Source organism: Thalassophryne amazonica, chromosome 7 (genome assembly GCF_902500255.1).
Source record: "Thalassophryne amazonica chromosome 7, fThaAma1.1, whole genome shotgun sequence".
NCBI classification, from domain to species: Eukaryota; Metazoa; Chordata; class Actinopteri; order Batrachoidiformes; family Batrachoididae; genus Thalassophryne; species Thalassophryne amazonica.
In genome coordinates this window covers 64,641,466-64,657,564 of record NC_047109.1, presented here as the reverse complement: position 1 = coordinate 64,657,564, position 16,099 = coordinate 64,641,466, and the positions used below count along the sequence as shown (strand labels likewise).

Genomic DNA, 16,099 nt, shown 5'->3' with positions numbered 1-16,099 from the left:
GTTATACAGTCAAGTTTCTGGCCTATTTAACAGGTAAAATAGAATTGTGTGATATCAGTGGATGTGTATATAGACTCCTCCTGGGCAAAGTGCTTCTCATATATGGTTCATATGGTAAGAACCCAACATTCTTTTCCTTGTTCAACTTGTACCTGATTAGCTGAATCTGGTGTATTCATCCAATCAACTGCTGGGACAGGTAAGTGGTTAATGTAGAGCAAGGAAAAAAAGAAAACAAAAGCAAACAAACAAAAAACCCCACAAAATTTGAGAGCAGTTCTGCAGAAATGTAAAACTGTTTTTTTTTTTTGTTACCATCATTGTCAGATAACATTCTTTCAGCTGCTTCCATTAGTGGTTGCAGACATCCATCTCCATCTAACCATTTGCTCTTTTGTAAAGATAATTAAATAAAACATCAAGGAACAGCATGGATTGAAAGCAGGTGTTTTTTCCTTAATGCACTACAGAGTTATTCATATGTCAAGAAATATACTGGATTGACTTTAATGTGTTTGCAGTATGCCCTGTGCAACAGTAATGTCAAGGAAAATACAATTATTGGCTTGGGACTCATCAGATACTCAACATTAAAAGTATTCGGATCGGAATCAATCAATCAATCAATCAACTTTTTTTTATATAGCGCCAAATCACAACAAACAGTTGCCCCAAGGCGCTCCATATTGTAAGGCAAGGCCATACAATAATTATGAAAAACCCCAACGGTCAAAACGACCCCCTATGAGCAAGCACTTGGCCACAGTGGGAAGGAAAAACTCCCTTTTAACAGGAAGAAACCTCCAGCAGAACCAGGCTCAGGGAGGGGCAGTCTTCTGCTGAGACTGGTTGGGGCTGAGGGAAAAAACCAGGAAAAAGACATGCCGTGAAGGGGGACAGAGATCGATCACTAATGATTAAATGCAGAGTGATGCATACGGAGCAAAAAGAGAAAGAAACAGTGCATCATGGGAACCCCCCCACAATCTACGTCTAAAGCAGCATAACCAAGGGATGGTCCAGGGTCACCCGATCCAGCCCTAACTATAAGCCTTAGCGAAAAGGAAAGTTTTAAGCCTAATCTTAAAAGTAGAGAGGGTATCTGTCTCCCTGATCTGAATTGGGAGCTGGTTCCACAGGAGAGGAGCCTGAAAGCTGAAGGCTCTGCCTCCCATTCTACTCTTACAAACCCTAGGAACTACAAGTAAGCCCTCAGTCTGAGAGCGAAGCGCTCTAATGGGGTAATATGGTACTACGAGGTCCCTAAGATAAGATGGGACCTGATTATTCAAAACCTTATAAGTAAGAAGAAGAATTTTAAATTCTATTCTAGAATTAACAGGAAGCCAATGAAGAGAGGCCAACACGGGTGAGATATGCTCTCTCCTGCTAGTCCCCGTCAGTACTCTAGCTGCAGCATTCTGAACCAACTGAAGGCTTTTTAGGGAACTTTTAGGACAACCTGATAATAATGAATTACAATAGTCCAGCCTAGAGGAAATAAATGCATGAATTAGTTTTTCAGCATCACTCTGAGACAAGACCTTTCTGATTTTAGAGATATTGCGTAAATGCAAAAAGGCAGTCCTACATATTTGTTTAATATGCGCTTTGAATGACATATCCTGATCAAAAATGACTCCAAGATTTCTCACAGTATTACTAGAGATCAGGGAAATGCCATCCAGAGTAACGATCTGGTTAGACACCATGCTTCTAAGATTTGTGGGGCCAAGTACAATAACTTCAGTTTTATCTGAGTTTAAAAGCAGGAAATTAGAGGTCATCCATGTCTTTATGTCTGTAAGACAATCCTGCAGTTTAGCTAATTGGTGTGTATCCTCCGGCTTCATGGATAGATAAAGCTGGGTATCATCTGCGTAACAATGAAAATTTAAGCAATACCGTCTAATAATACTGCCTAAGGGAAGCATGTATAAAGTGAATAAAATTGGTCCTAGCACAGAACCTTGTGGAACTCCATAATTAACTTTAGTCTGTGAAGAAGATTCCCCATTCACATGAACAAACTGTAATCTATTAGACAAATATGATTCAAACCACCGCAGTGCAGTGCCTTTAATACCTATGACATGCTCTAATCTCTGTAATAAAATTTTATGGTCAACAGTATCAAAAGCAGCACTGAGGTCCAACAGAACAAGCACAGAGATAAGTCCACTGTCCGAAGCCATAAGAAGATCATTTGTAACCTTCACTAATGCTGTTTCTGTACTATGATGAATTCTAAAACCTGACTGAAGCAAAAACTTGACTGAGATATCCCTATGATGAGCTTTGAACATTTACACTTGATATGGCCAGAGCTAAAAGCCTATTATTACACAACATAAATAAATCTGAGTGCAACATCTGCACTTATTAGCTTGCACATCAAAGTGCACAACCATTTATGACCTTAAAGTGTTAGAGCTAACGATGGCAAAGAACACTGGAAACAGGGCCAAAAAAAAAAAAGAGAGAGAGAGCGAGAGGGAGTGACAAAGAGGGGCGGAGAGAGACAGAGTGTGAAACCAGAAAAGGGCACAAAAAGGCCGATGGTGAAATTGTTGACAAAAAAGTTTATCTAACGAAGGAGCAAAGCAGGTTAACAAAATAATGACACTGAGGCTCCACTGTGTGAAAAGAGAACTTCTCCACACTGAAGTCACAGTCAAGCAATGAGCAAGATTAAACAGACACATATCCTGTCCTGATGTTTCACAATAAAAGCCTAAGACATTAGAGGTGTGAATCTTTCAATATCTGATTTGATTCCATCCCAATTCAAGGGGTCATGATTTGATTCAAAATAATTTTATTTATTTTTATTAAAAATGATTTTCAATTAAAAAAAAAATAAATAATTTTTTTGTGTGTGTGTGTGTGTGTTAAAATTGATTTTCAATTCAAAAAAATCAATTTTTAATTCTAAATCAATCCAGGACATAGAGCTGCTAATGTCAGGATCTACTCAAGTGTGTGACAGTGTGCTAACACCCCATTCCACAGGGCGCCGTTTTATTACGATCACCCACCAACACACACACACACCCACCCCTTCGGCTGCTCCCTTGTTTGCACTCGTGGTCGCCACAGCAAATTTGAGGTGGATCTGCAAGTTGAATTGGCACAAGTTTTACGCCAGATGCCCTTCTTGGCGCATCTTCACATTACATGGAGAAATGTGGCAGAGTTGCGGTTTGATCTTGGTACGTTCCGCAATGAAACCAAGTGCACTAACCACTTGGCCACCACACCTGTCGTTCTATTATGATCACACACGATCCCCCCCCCCCCCCAAAAAAGGTGCAAAAACAGAATGAAACGGCTTATCCCGACTTCCCTCCTACAGGCTGTCTTATAAAGTGCAGACTTGGCAGCCCGCCCAAAAACAAAATTAAGGAGCTGCGGTCTCATCCAGAACACAACAGGTGATGGTCCAGTGGTTAAGGTGTTGGGCTTGAGTCCAGAAGATCATGGGTTCAAATCCCCGCCTGACTGGAAAATCACTAAGGGCCCTTGGGCAAGGCCTTTAATCCCCTATTGCTCCTGGTGTGTAGTGAGCCCCTTGTATGGCAGCACCCTGACATCGGGGTGAATGTGAGGCAGAATTATAAAGCGCTTTGAGCGTCTGATGCAGATGGAAAAGCGCTATATATTTACAACAAACGCTGCTTCTGCTTCAAATATTTACACCGATGGAGCACAATCAAACAAGTCTCAAGCCGTACTCACTCTGAGTACCCTGTTTAAAGATATTCGAACAAGACTGAAGCTGTTAAGACAATGAACACCCGGAAGATACCAAGCACTACACTAGCCATGATTTGTTGAACTGGGATGACATTTTTGAACAGCTCGAAAATTTCACTCCGGTTTCAAATCTGGTGCTGGTGTTAGTGACAAAAGATGGATCAAGAAATTACTATGATGCTTCATAGTATGGGCCCCGATTTGCTATTCGGGATGAAACAGGAAGGAATGGCGCTCTGTGGAACAGTCCCCTAAGAAAGGTGATGTGGTAAATTGTGCCATGAAAGCAAAGAGTGTCTAAGATTATGTATTTTTAGATTTGAAAAAGGCCATGGAAAAAAAAAGGTAATCTGTGAATAAAGGTATTCATTTTCCACAACGCTGTAGGGGTGCAGGTCTTTTGAAATGAAACAGGCATTGGGTCTAGTTATTCTGTCTGCATGTTCAAAATTGGCTGGAAGTTTGTGAAAGCGATGCAGTGCACTGGTCAGCTCCTGGTGTTGCCGCTACGGCTGGCCGACTTCTTACAATTTCAGCAGATGACGTGCTAAATGTGTCTGAGCATTTGTTGTGTTTCCAAAATGCTTGAGCTTCATTTTGCACATCTTGTATATTGAATGGGTCGTATGAAGCTCCTTCTTACCCGAAATATTCTAGAATCCAAAGTGTGACCAAACGCTTGGTTTTAACATTGACAGAGCAGTATTTTTGTCATGACAACAAATTTTGCTGGAAAATAATATTGCCTCAGAAAATCTCATGAAAAAAAATGAAAACATTGTTTCGAAGACCACTGAACTTTTAATCCTCAAGAATATTCAACAAATTAAAATGGAATTAAAATGTGACAAAAAAAAAAAATCCTTAATTCATATTTGAAAAGGGGGGTGTACACTAATGGGCCACTTCCTCCATATGATGGACCCTTCTCAAATGTCAGTGATCCAATGTGAAGCATATGAATCAACTGTGATGCGTTACAACACTAAACCGTGGAAATCCGTGATCCGTGGATATTTCACATCACTGCAGCATGCTCTTCAAACTGGCAGAATTATTAAGTGATATAACATGATGAATATCAATAACTATCACAAAAATTTTGATAATATTCTTTTACATCTCCTAGGACTAAGCTATCATCCCAAATGCAGTTTAATCTTATGTCCAGAACATGATGTTTCAGAAAATCTGAAATAAATCTAAACTTGTGCACCACATTCTTGTTTTTTCCTCTTCCATTTCGATGACTCTTGCCTCACAGCAATAAGGTCTGGGGTTTGTTCCCATCCATGCCCAGTTTGCATGTTCTCCCCATGTCTGTGTAAGTATCCCTCAGACACTCCGGTTATTGCTTGTCTCTACATCTGTCGTTGGTCGTCACACACTGGGCTGTGCCTGTCAACTCCTCCTAGTGGTTGGACTGTGTCTAACTATAAACAGGATGGGCTAAATGCAGAGGAGAAATTTCATTCTCTGTATGTACAATGGCAATAAAGGCCCTTCTTTCCTTCTTAGATGTGCAATCATTCTGATCCAGAAAAGCCAACAGTTCAAAGAACTAACAGAAAGTCCAACAGTGTGTTTAAACTTTTAACAATAACTACATGCACTGATGGCAAACAACATCAACCCTTTTAGTTTCACACTCATCCCTCTGTCAAATACTCATCAATAACTGTTCCTTCAAGATTGACAGCATTTCTCCTACCATGCACACCACGGTACAACAGTATAAACCTCAGACACTCCTGGCCCTCCCCTTACTCATATGGCCTCTTGCATACACAGTACATCTACAGCGCTCCTTCCCAACACATTGACTAGTTCTCCCCTTTTACCAACAATTTTGCTAACATTCAAAGTTCAGACTGTATTTTAAATGAAATCAAATTTCATTTTTGCTGCAAGAAGAATGACTGGACATTTCAAATTAGAGTCCTTAAATGGACTGCATTTATATAGCGCTTTTCCATCTGCATCAGACGCTCAAAGCGCTTTACACATCAATGCCTCATTCATCCCCATGTGAGGCTGCTGCCATGCAAGGCGCGCACTACACACCGGGAGCAACTTGGGGATTAAGGACCTTGCCCAAGAGCCCTTCGTGATTTTACGGTCAGGTTGGGATTTGAACCAAGGATCCTCTGGTCTCAAGCTCAACGCTTAAACACTAGACCATCACTTCCTACTTAAATCGGCCCATTAATTAACACACACACAAAAGAAAACAAACAAACAAACAAACAAAAATCAGTTTTTACCTTTCTTAGCACGTCTCTGAGTTGTAGGTGGTCTTGGAGAAGTCTTCCTGAGTACACCAATCGCTGGTCTTTTGAAAACTGTAAAGTAAATTTGTCCAGAAAAAGAAAATGAATGTAGCAGGCACATACATTTTGGCCAGTTGGCACCCCATCTCACAAAAAAGTGTGCTGTTGGCCTTTTCCTCAAAAGAAACACACAACTAAAGATTTTCTCCAAATAAAGACTTTGTGTTTGTTCAGTACTGAACACTGCAGCACTGGCCCTGTGATAGACTGGCATCCTGTCCAGGGTGTTCCCCATCTCTCACCCTGACTGCTGGGATAGGCTTTACTGGAGTAAGCAGGTACAGAAAATCAAAAAATGAATGATCATCACAACAGTGAATGCCTTGGACTGAACCTGAATCTGACAGAATACTACATCCCCTGGCAAAAATTATGGAATCACCGGCCTCGGAGGATGTTCATTCAGTTGTTTAATTTTGTAGAAACAAAGCAGATCACAGACATGACACAAAACTAATGTCATTTCAAATGGCAAACTTTCTGGCTTTAAGAAACACTGTAAGAAATCAGGAAAAAAAAAATTGTGGCAGTCAGTAAAGATTACTTTTTTAGACCAAGCAGAGGGAAAAAAATATGGAATCACTCAATTCTGAGGAAAAAATTATGGAATCATGAAAAACAAAAGAACGCTCCAACACATCACTAGTATTTTGTTGCACCACCTCTGGCTTTTATAACAGCTTGCAGCCTCTGAGGCATGGACTTAATGAGTGACAAACAGTACTCTTCATCAATCTGGCTCCAACTTTCTCTGATTGCTGTTGCCAGATCAGCTTTGCAGGTTGGAGCCTTGTCATGGACCATTTTCTTCAACTTCCACCAAAGATTTTCAATTGGATTAAGATCCAGACTATTTGCAGGCCATGACATTGACCCTATGTGACTTTTTGCAAGGAATGTTTTCACAGTTTTTGCTCTATGGCAAGATGCATTATCATCTTGAAAAATGATTTCATCATCCCCAAACATCCTTTCAATTGATGGGATAAGAAAAGTGTCCAAAATATCAACGTAAACTTGTGCATTTATTGATGTAATGACAGCCATCTCCCCAGTGCCTTTACCTGACATGCAGCCCCATATCATCAATGACTGTGGAAATTTACATGTTCTCTTCGGGCAGTCATCTTTATAAATCTCATTGGAACGACACCAAACAAATGTTCCAGCATCATCACCTTGCCCAATGCAGATTCAAGATTCATCACTGAATATGACTTTCATCCAGTCATCCACAGTCCACGATTGCTTTTCCTTAGCCCACTGTAACCTTGTTTTTTTCTGTTTAGGTGTTAATGATGGCTTTCGTTTAGCTTTTCTGTATGTAAATCCCATTTCCTTTAGGCAGTTTCTTACAGTTCGGTCACAGACGTTGACTCCAGTTTCCTCCCATTCGTTCCTCATTTGTTTTATTGTGCATTTTCGATTTTTGAGACATATAGTTTTCTGTCTTGACGCTTTGACGTCTTTCTTGGTCTACCAGTATGTTTGCCTTTAACAACCTTCCCATGTTGTTTGTATTTGGTCTAGAGTTTAGACACAGCTGACTGTGAACAACCAACATCTTTTGCAACATTGCGCGATGATTTACCCTCTTAAGGGTTTGATAATCCTCTCCTTTGTTTTAATTGACATCTCTCATGTTGGAGCCATGATTCATGTCAGTCCACTTGGTGCAACAGCTCTCCAAGGTGTGATCACTCCTTTTTAGATGCAGACTAATGAGCAGATCTGATTTGATGCAGGTGTTAGTTTTGGGGATGAAAATTTACAGGGTGATTCCATAATTTTTTCCTCAGAATTGAGTGAGTCCATATTTTTTTCCCTCTGCTTGGTCTAAAAAAGTAACCGTTACTGACTGCCACAATTTTTTTTCCTGATTTCTTATAGTGTTTCTTAAAGCCAGAAAGTTGCCATCTGAAATGACTTTAGTTTTGTGTCATGTCTGTGATCTGCTTTTTTCTACAAAATTAAACAACTGAATGAACATCCTCCGAGGCCAGTGATTCCATAATTATTGCCAGGGGTTGTAGGAGCACAGAGTGCATTTTTTCTTTCTCTTTCCATTTTTGTGACAATCACAGCTTTTAGAAGACTGCATCATACCTAGCAATGGGGTCAACCTACTCCTTGCTCAGAGTTGCTCTCAGACACTTCCTGGATCACTCTTAGGCTAAGATTCCTTGTTAGGAATCTTTAGGCTAAGTTGGGAGCTATCGGTGAGGACTCTGACATTCTTTGTGAATACAGGCCGGTGATTCCATAATTTTTGCCACAGGTTGTATATTTAAAACAGGCCTTTGTGTTTGATTGTTAAAAAAAAACAATAATTTGTATGTGAAAAATTATACCAGACAATGCCACATTATTACTGTGCCTTTTTTATTACTGTGCATTTTTAGATCCCTTTAAGTTAAATTCCTTGGCTACATAGGATTATTTTTTTAAACAGGCATTTAACCGAAATTAACTTCTAGGTGTAATTTCAATCCAACCACAAACCTGATCCCCACTGCACATTTTGCTTGTTACTATGGTTATACTTCACTGCACTGGACTGTTTTCACATGACAAAAATAGAGCAAGCAGCCTGCTGATCAAAGTGACTGCTGCATGGTCAAACTCCAGAGTCTCAGATTTTGCAAGAAATTAAAAACCATATGCTTCTCCAAGTCACCCTAAATGATCCAATGCAAACTATTTTGTAACTTCCAACATTTGCATGGGGGCCAAAGCTGTGTTTCAAATGTCAATGATTATAACATGATCAACTATTGTTATTTATAAATGCTGCCATTCAGCACACTTCAATCTAATGTAAATATGGATCAATTCAGCAGACACCATTCCAAGGTCATCACCAGTTTAGCATTCTTCACAACACAGAGTTTTCACTGTATAAAGAAATGAGCGGTAGCCTCCTCCTTAAAATTTTTGTGCCGCCTGATGTTAACACTGGGCTTTGCTCTCAGTAACGGTTCAGGCAAAAATATTTTAATGTTTGCCCTGTCTGGCAAAAATAATTCTGTCTCCCTCATTATTCAGCGACATTTTTGTTGTATCGTGGCTTTAAAATCATTGCAGGCACAAGTGCACATTTGATCAGCATACCAGGGCTGTGAAATGAAAATTGTGAAATCCGAAGAAAATTTGCAGGGGGTCTGGGGGGCACAGGCCCCCAGGAGCCAGGGTCTCGGGCCCCGTGGGATCCCAGAAACCAAATAAATGTATTAATCTAATGATACATTTTCAGCATCTCCTGGAATAAAAAGTCTCAAAATTAGTGCATATTTAAATGACCCTGTATTCAACCTTCACCTTTGAACCAACAGGTGATCATGGTTGAAATAACAGAATATAACATGGAAGTAGGACCTGGAATGATTTTCCTTTTAAATGTAAACCAAATTATGCATTAACTCAGAACAATTCAACTACATGAAATTCATGAAGATTGAAAAGACTGTTACAGAATTTCAAAAACCACAGCTAAAGCTTGGAGAATATTTTGAAAATCATGGCAGAATATCAATAACATACCTTATAGTAAAAAGTCACATATTCTTGTGTAAATTCCTGTAAATCCACTCAAAGCCACAGTGTCTTTTTCCCATGAAAAAAGTCTACATTAATAAAAACTAATTTACATTCTTGTGTAAATTCATGTAAATCCATTCAAATTTTTCCATCCATTTTTTTCCCAATGAAAGAAAGTCTAGATTAATGAAAAAAGTCACATCAGTGTCCTCGGATCCTTGGAGTTTCGAGGAGTTTATCTTGTCTGAAATCCTGTTTGAACAGCACGTTTATTTTCCAGAGAGAAAAATTCTTACCGTGCTTCCTGAGAGCACAGTTCACGTTTCCTGTTTCTTTTATCTTTCAGATGTGTTCATGAAGCCAGCAACAATTCCACGGATTCTTGTCCTTATCAGACTTTGTCAAACCGTCTTTCTCACCATCTTCTCTCTGTCCGACGTCGGTCCGTGACACAGACATGCTGCACAAGTCTTCTTTTAAAAACTTTAGAGCTCCAAAGGTTTGCGATGTCCACATGCTACGTTCAGCTTTAGCTTCGGGCAGGAGACACACAGCGTCACCGCAGCAACCAACCAGTCTCACTTTACGACAGCTGTCGCACCATCCAGGCTTTTTTCTCCTCGAAACTCAGAGGATCCGAGGACACTGATTTGTATCTATAACACACAGATCAGTGTCCGCGGACTGCCGCAGTCTGATAAAACTTGCACGATGTCGTTAAAAAAAGAACACTTTGCGATAGACATTTTAAAAACTCAGTGACGATCACAATTACAGAGTGAAACACTAACACACCCCCCCACCCCCCATAATGAAATATGCGGAACTTCGCGGATCCGCGGAGTTTTCACATACAAGTTGGTAGAATGGCTCTAACAGATTCTGCTGCCAGCTGATGCATGTAGGGAAATTTATCTGCGCAGCACAAAAAGTCAGAACACTGGGAACAAAATATTTTACAAAAATGCATTAATCAGCTCACCAGGTATGTTTTTCTGTATAAACATTACATGTTCTTTTATATCTGGCAAGAGTATCACAGGGTTCAATTTAACACCGTCTCTCTATAAAAACAATGAATATAAAAAGCACATGACTTTTCCGTGGCCAAAAGCATCCTGAGATACAGAACCTGTGTGGGTGATCAACAAAGTCACCACCAGTGGTGGGCAAAGATAACCAAAAAATTAACTTTGATAACAGATAATCAGATAACTAAAAAGTTATCTTCGATAAAGATAAAACAATAAACCACCCAAAAATGTATCTGAAGTTACAGATAACCGATAACAGATAAATTCCAATATTACTTCTGACACATCTACAACTAGTAGTAGAACAAATTTAATAGCTTATAATAATAAAAATAAAAATAGACCACAATAATGAGACCACACTTTTCTTTCAACATTCTGCCCATGCTGGAAGCTCTTGTTTACTACAGAGCTCCCAGCACAGAGGCACTCCGAGAGCAGCCACAAAGCCAACTCTCTATCAATTAAGACGCTCCGGTCAGGCGCAGGTCTTGAAAAATAAAGTCATGCTGACTTATGGTTTTGATTATAAATAACATTAATACCGATAGAATAACTCCATTAATGTCAATTATGTCATTTGTACAAAGTTAAAATATAACATATCTTTTAATGTTGAATAATGCACTAATTTTGAGGTTTTGTAACAAACAGACAGATCGCAAAGGATTCTGGGTAAAAGTGCCTCTTTTTGGAGCGAGGCAGAGGGAAGGCGAAGGGCTACAAATCCCTCCGTTTGGAGGGGTAGGAGGAGCTTACTGCTGTCTCTGAAAAAACAAACATGGTGCCGAAAGAGCCGCACAAATGAAGCGGATTTCATTACAAATTACGCTGTTTAGAAAGTTATAACTTGCCAAAAAACTTTACAGGCAGTTGTCTATGACAGCAGCGTGTCTGCTGCTGGATGCATGTTGCGTATGTTGTCGTTCTGAAGAATATTGTAACGTCGCTCGTGCGCTGTGTTATAATGCACATACACACGAACGCTACGATAAGACACTTTTATATCTCACAACGGAGAAAATCATGATAAAGTGTAAGTACGTTAATTTGTATGTTCATAAATCTTTGGATAATATCAATCCCTGCTGTTGTATTTCAAGGTCTGTAACGTGTGTGTATTTTGTAAACAAACGGAGCCCTGGACACACTCATCTAATAAGCTTTCAGGCAGAAAATGAAACGTTTCATCAATGGGAATAAGTTGGAAAATATATACACACACATGTATATGTGTAACACATAACCTGACGTCCTAATAGACTGATACTATTTGTCAAGGAAATTTCTAAAGGAAATAAGGCTGGATGCAAAAAAATGGGAGAATTTGAAAAAGAAATAAGGTTGTAATTCCATTAAAAAAGTGAAACTTGTATAATGTATACATTCACTGCACACAAAAAAAGCCATTTGCAAAGCCAAAAAGTTGATTTGACAATCATCTGACATAACTGGGGTCAAAATAAATAGAACACTGGTATCTACTGGTTCCCACACGCTTAGTGAACACTACTGACCAGTAGATGGCAGTAGAGGCCTTGAAAACAAAATTCCAGATACAGTAATCCCTGTCTGCTACATTTAAAATGTGTGGAATTTATCAAACGCAAATAAAACCAACATCTATAAACGCACAGAATATATTCAAGAGAGCTTTAGGCACTAGAGTTTAATGCTGTTGTCTGTGGAGCCTGAACAGAGTGTCTGAAATGCATTTGTCCTGTCGTGATGTACTGAGATTCCTACACAAAATGCATTGCGGGTCACAGGATGTGCTCACAAAACCTTAAAAATTAGCACATTACTTTAAAACTAAAACATATATCTGATATTTTCACTTAATAAAACTTCAGACATGACAGTAATTTTAAATAAATTGTCCAAAATTTGCGTGGTTAAAATTTGAACCATAAGTTAAAAATGTATGCCTCTGGATGACTTAGGTGATATCCGCAGCCTATTGGTATGGTGTTAAAAGAAATGTTTTTTTGGGGGGGGGCTATAGTAGAGAAGCTTGAATCTTCGACTGGACTGGGTTGCTTGAAGCGAGGACGTTTCGCTTCAAATCGCAGAAGCTTCCTCAGCTAAAATTCTTGCTCTGGTGGTCTGACTTCTGTCTTGACTCTTGTAGAGAAGAATCAATCAATCAATCAATCAATTTTTTTATATAGCGCCAAATCACAACAAACAGTTGCCCCAAGGCGCTTTATATTGTAAGGCAAGGCCATACAATAATTATGTAAAACCCCAACGGTCAAAACGACCCCCTGTGAGCAAGCACTTGGCTACAGTGGGAAGGAAAAAACTCCCTTTTAACAGGAAGAAACCTCCAGCAGAACCAGGCTCAGGGAGGGGCAGTCTTCTGCTGGGACTGGTTGGGGCTGAGGGAGAGAACCAGGAAAAAGACATGCTGTGGAGGGGAGCAGAGATCGATCACTAATGATTAAATGCAGAGTGGTGCATACAGAGCAAAAAGAGAAAGAAACAGTGCATCATGGGAACCCCCCAGCAGTTTACGTCTATAGCAGCATAACTAAGGGATGGTTCAGGGTCACCTGATCCAGCCCTAACTATAAGCTTTAGCAAAAAGGAAAGTTTTAAGCCTAATCTTAAAAGTAGAGAGGGTGTCTGTCTCCCTGATCTGAATTGGGAGCTGGTTCCACAGGAGAGAAGCCTGAAAGCTGAAGGCTCTGCCTCCCATTCTACTCTTACAAACCCTAGGAACTACAAGTAAGCCTGCAGTCTGAGAGCGAAGCGCTCTATTGGGGTGATATGGTACTACGAGGTCCCTAAGATAAGATGGGACCTGATTATTCAAAACCTTATAAGTAAGAAGAAGAATTTTAAATTCTATTCTAGAATAAACAGGAAGCCAATGAAGAGAGGCCAATATGGGTGAGATATGCTCTCTCCTTCTAGTCCCCGTCAGTACTCTAGCTGCAGCATTTTGAATTAACTGAAGGCTTTTTATGGAACTTTTAGGACAACCTGATAATAATGAATTACAATAGTCCAGCCTAGAGGAAATAAATGCATGAATTAGTTTTTCAGCATCACTCTGAGACAAGACCTTTCTGATTTTAGAGATATTGCGTAAATGCAAAAAAGCAGTCCTACATATTTGTTTAATCAAGAAGTCACAAACGCTGGAGTTTTAAACCTAACCAGACCCCTCCTACTGAGAGGCAGACTGCTATAGGCTGGTGACTAAACAATAGCTCTAATTAGCACCTATTGTGCTCTAGTTAACACCCTTCTAATGACAGGGCAGCTGTCCCTCTCCTGATGGCTCCCTTGACGACTCTGCTGATGACGTGAATGACTCATTACCATGAACAAAAGACTGAAACTGCTTTGACCTGAGTACCCCATTGTAAACAGGGGATAAAGCGTGTCTCAGACCCCCTCCCCGGTTAAGGCTAGGTTTCAAACGTTTCACAAAGAATGCCTCCTTGACCCCTCTCTCAAACCATTTCTTCTCTGGCTATTTTAACTTCCTTGTCCTCAAACGTGTGGTTAGTGTCTTTAAGGTGGAGATGAACTGCAGACTGAGGTCCACTGGTGCCCTCTCTGCGGTGCTGGTATAGCCTTTTGTGTAAAGGTTGCTTAGTCTCACCTATGTAGTGTTCGTTACAGTTTTCCTGACATCTGATTCTTTTGGGGCTGTTTATCTTTTGTTTGCAGAGGATTGAGATGCTTTTTATACAAACGGCTCTCTTCTGTTAGCAAAGGTTATAGCTGTGCGTCTGTTACAAAATTTTTAACAGGTGAGTGCTAAACTAATTTTAAAAATTCTTGTCGCTGTTCAGCTTTGTTTATTTTGTTTATCGGTTTAAAAGTTATCGGACAAAGATTAATCGGAAGATAATTGGTCCGATAATGGTTTTAAAGTTATCTAAAAAGATAATCCGATAAAGAAAACATTATCTTTCGATAATTATCTGTTATCGGATTATCAGAAGTGTGCCCACCATTGGTCACCACACATCTCCTGACACCAACTCAGACTTTTATCATCTTCAATCAATGTCCGAAGCATTTATTCTGTGATCCCATCTGCCACGAAGCAGTGATTCATGAAACAGTGCTTTGTATGACCTTGCTAGCACACATAGTGGAGTAAAAGGGTCAGCTTGCCACGACGTAACATTTTTACTGGTAATATAAAAATGGAAGCTGGTCAAAGAGAGCGCTGTTTAGATTAAACCGGGTTTCGTTTCAGTGTCAAAGCAAAGTTATTCAGTGAAAGCTTCGATACTTGTGTCATACTAATGGTGCCTTCTTTTCCATGTGTTGTCGCCACAGCAGCTCATCATCAAACTGACAGTTTAAATTAACTGCTGTAAGCGTTTCATTTATCTATTGAATACAGAACTTTAAATTTTGAAATAAAATAATTTCTGATAATTTCTCAATTACATTCTTCCTTAAGTAAAAGTAAGTCCCTTTGGCTGCTCCCTTGTTTGCACTCGGTGTCGCCACAGCAAATCCAGGGTGGATCTGCAAGTTGAATTGGCACAGGTTTTACGCCAGATGCCCTTCCTGACGCAACTCCACATTACATGGAGAAATGTGGCAGGGGTGGGATTTGAACCCGGAGCCTTCTGAGCTGAAACCAAGCGCATTAACCACTTGGCCACCACCCCTGCATATTCTTCCTTAAGTAATCTGCAAAATTAAGACCATAAATATGTATATAATGTACCATAAACAAGACGCCTCTCCCAGGTCCTGTGGTGGATTAAAACCCCAGGCTTATTTTGAGCCAGGAAAAACCATGGAACAACAAACCCCAACTGCAACTGACTTACCGGCTTGCTGGGGTACACATTGGAGATGTGACTCTTCAGTTTCTCCACGGTCCAATTGAGGAAGCAGTTAATGGTTTGATCTTCGTACTTCTGGTTGGGTGCCTTAATGACCAGGGTTACAGGACTATCAACTACCCCAGGGTCCATGGCTCATATTACTACCAGGATGGGCTCTGTTTTATTGTCACAACTCAGGACTCTCCTGAGGAAAAGGTTCCTTCAAGCCTGTGGCATTCTAAGCTCAGCAAATGACCTAAAGCAGTTTCTGCAGTGTTTAAGGGGATGGGTTCCCCTTCTACAAAATCTGCCTCAATGCCAGGAGAATTTGGTGAGTCTCAAGCTGCAATTTCAGTAGAAAGCCCCTCTTTGGTTTCAGTTCTTGGATTGCTGGTGAACAGAAAAAAAAGGCATGTTTGTTAGTATTTGAGTTTGAGTTAGTGTTTTGCTATATACTACAGAAGCCAGTTGATTGTCACAAAATATTTTGTCTATGTTGTCAGTTGCCTGCCCTGTGATAGATTGGTGTCCTGTCCAGGGTGTACCCAACCTCACACTGACCGCTGGGATAAGCTTCAGTTACACCCCCGCACCTTCCCCTTGTGACCCTTGATTGGAGTAAGCGCGTACTGAA

General features: G+C 40.1%; 1 protein-coding gene across 1 annotated transcript in view; it reads right to left on the bottom strand.

Annotated features, from left to right (window-relative positions):
• Positions 1 to 16,099, bottom strand: part of herpud2 (HERPUD family member 2) — a 47,628-nt gene that overhangs the window by 23,621 nt on the left and 7,908 nt on the right. Inside the window, exons 2-3 of the mRNA XM_034174340.1 lie at positions 15,469 to 15,855; positions 6,021 to 6,098 (exon numbers count right to left, since the gene is read on the bottom strand). Coding sequence (XP_034030231.1) covers positions 6,021 to 6,098; positions 15,469 to 15,615 — 225 coding nt within the window. The 5' untranslated portion in view covers positions 15,616 to 15,855. The remainder of the gene's footprint in view (positions 1 to 6,020; positions 6,099 to 15,468; positions 15,856 to 16,099) is intronic.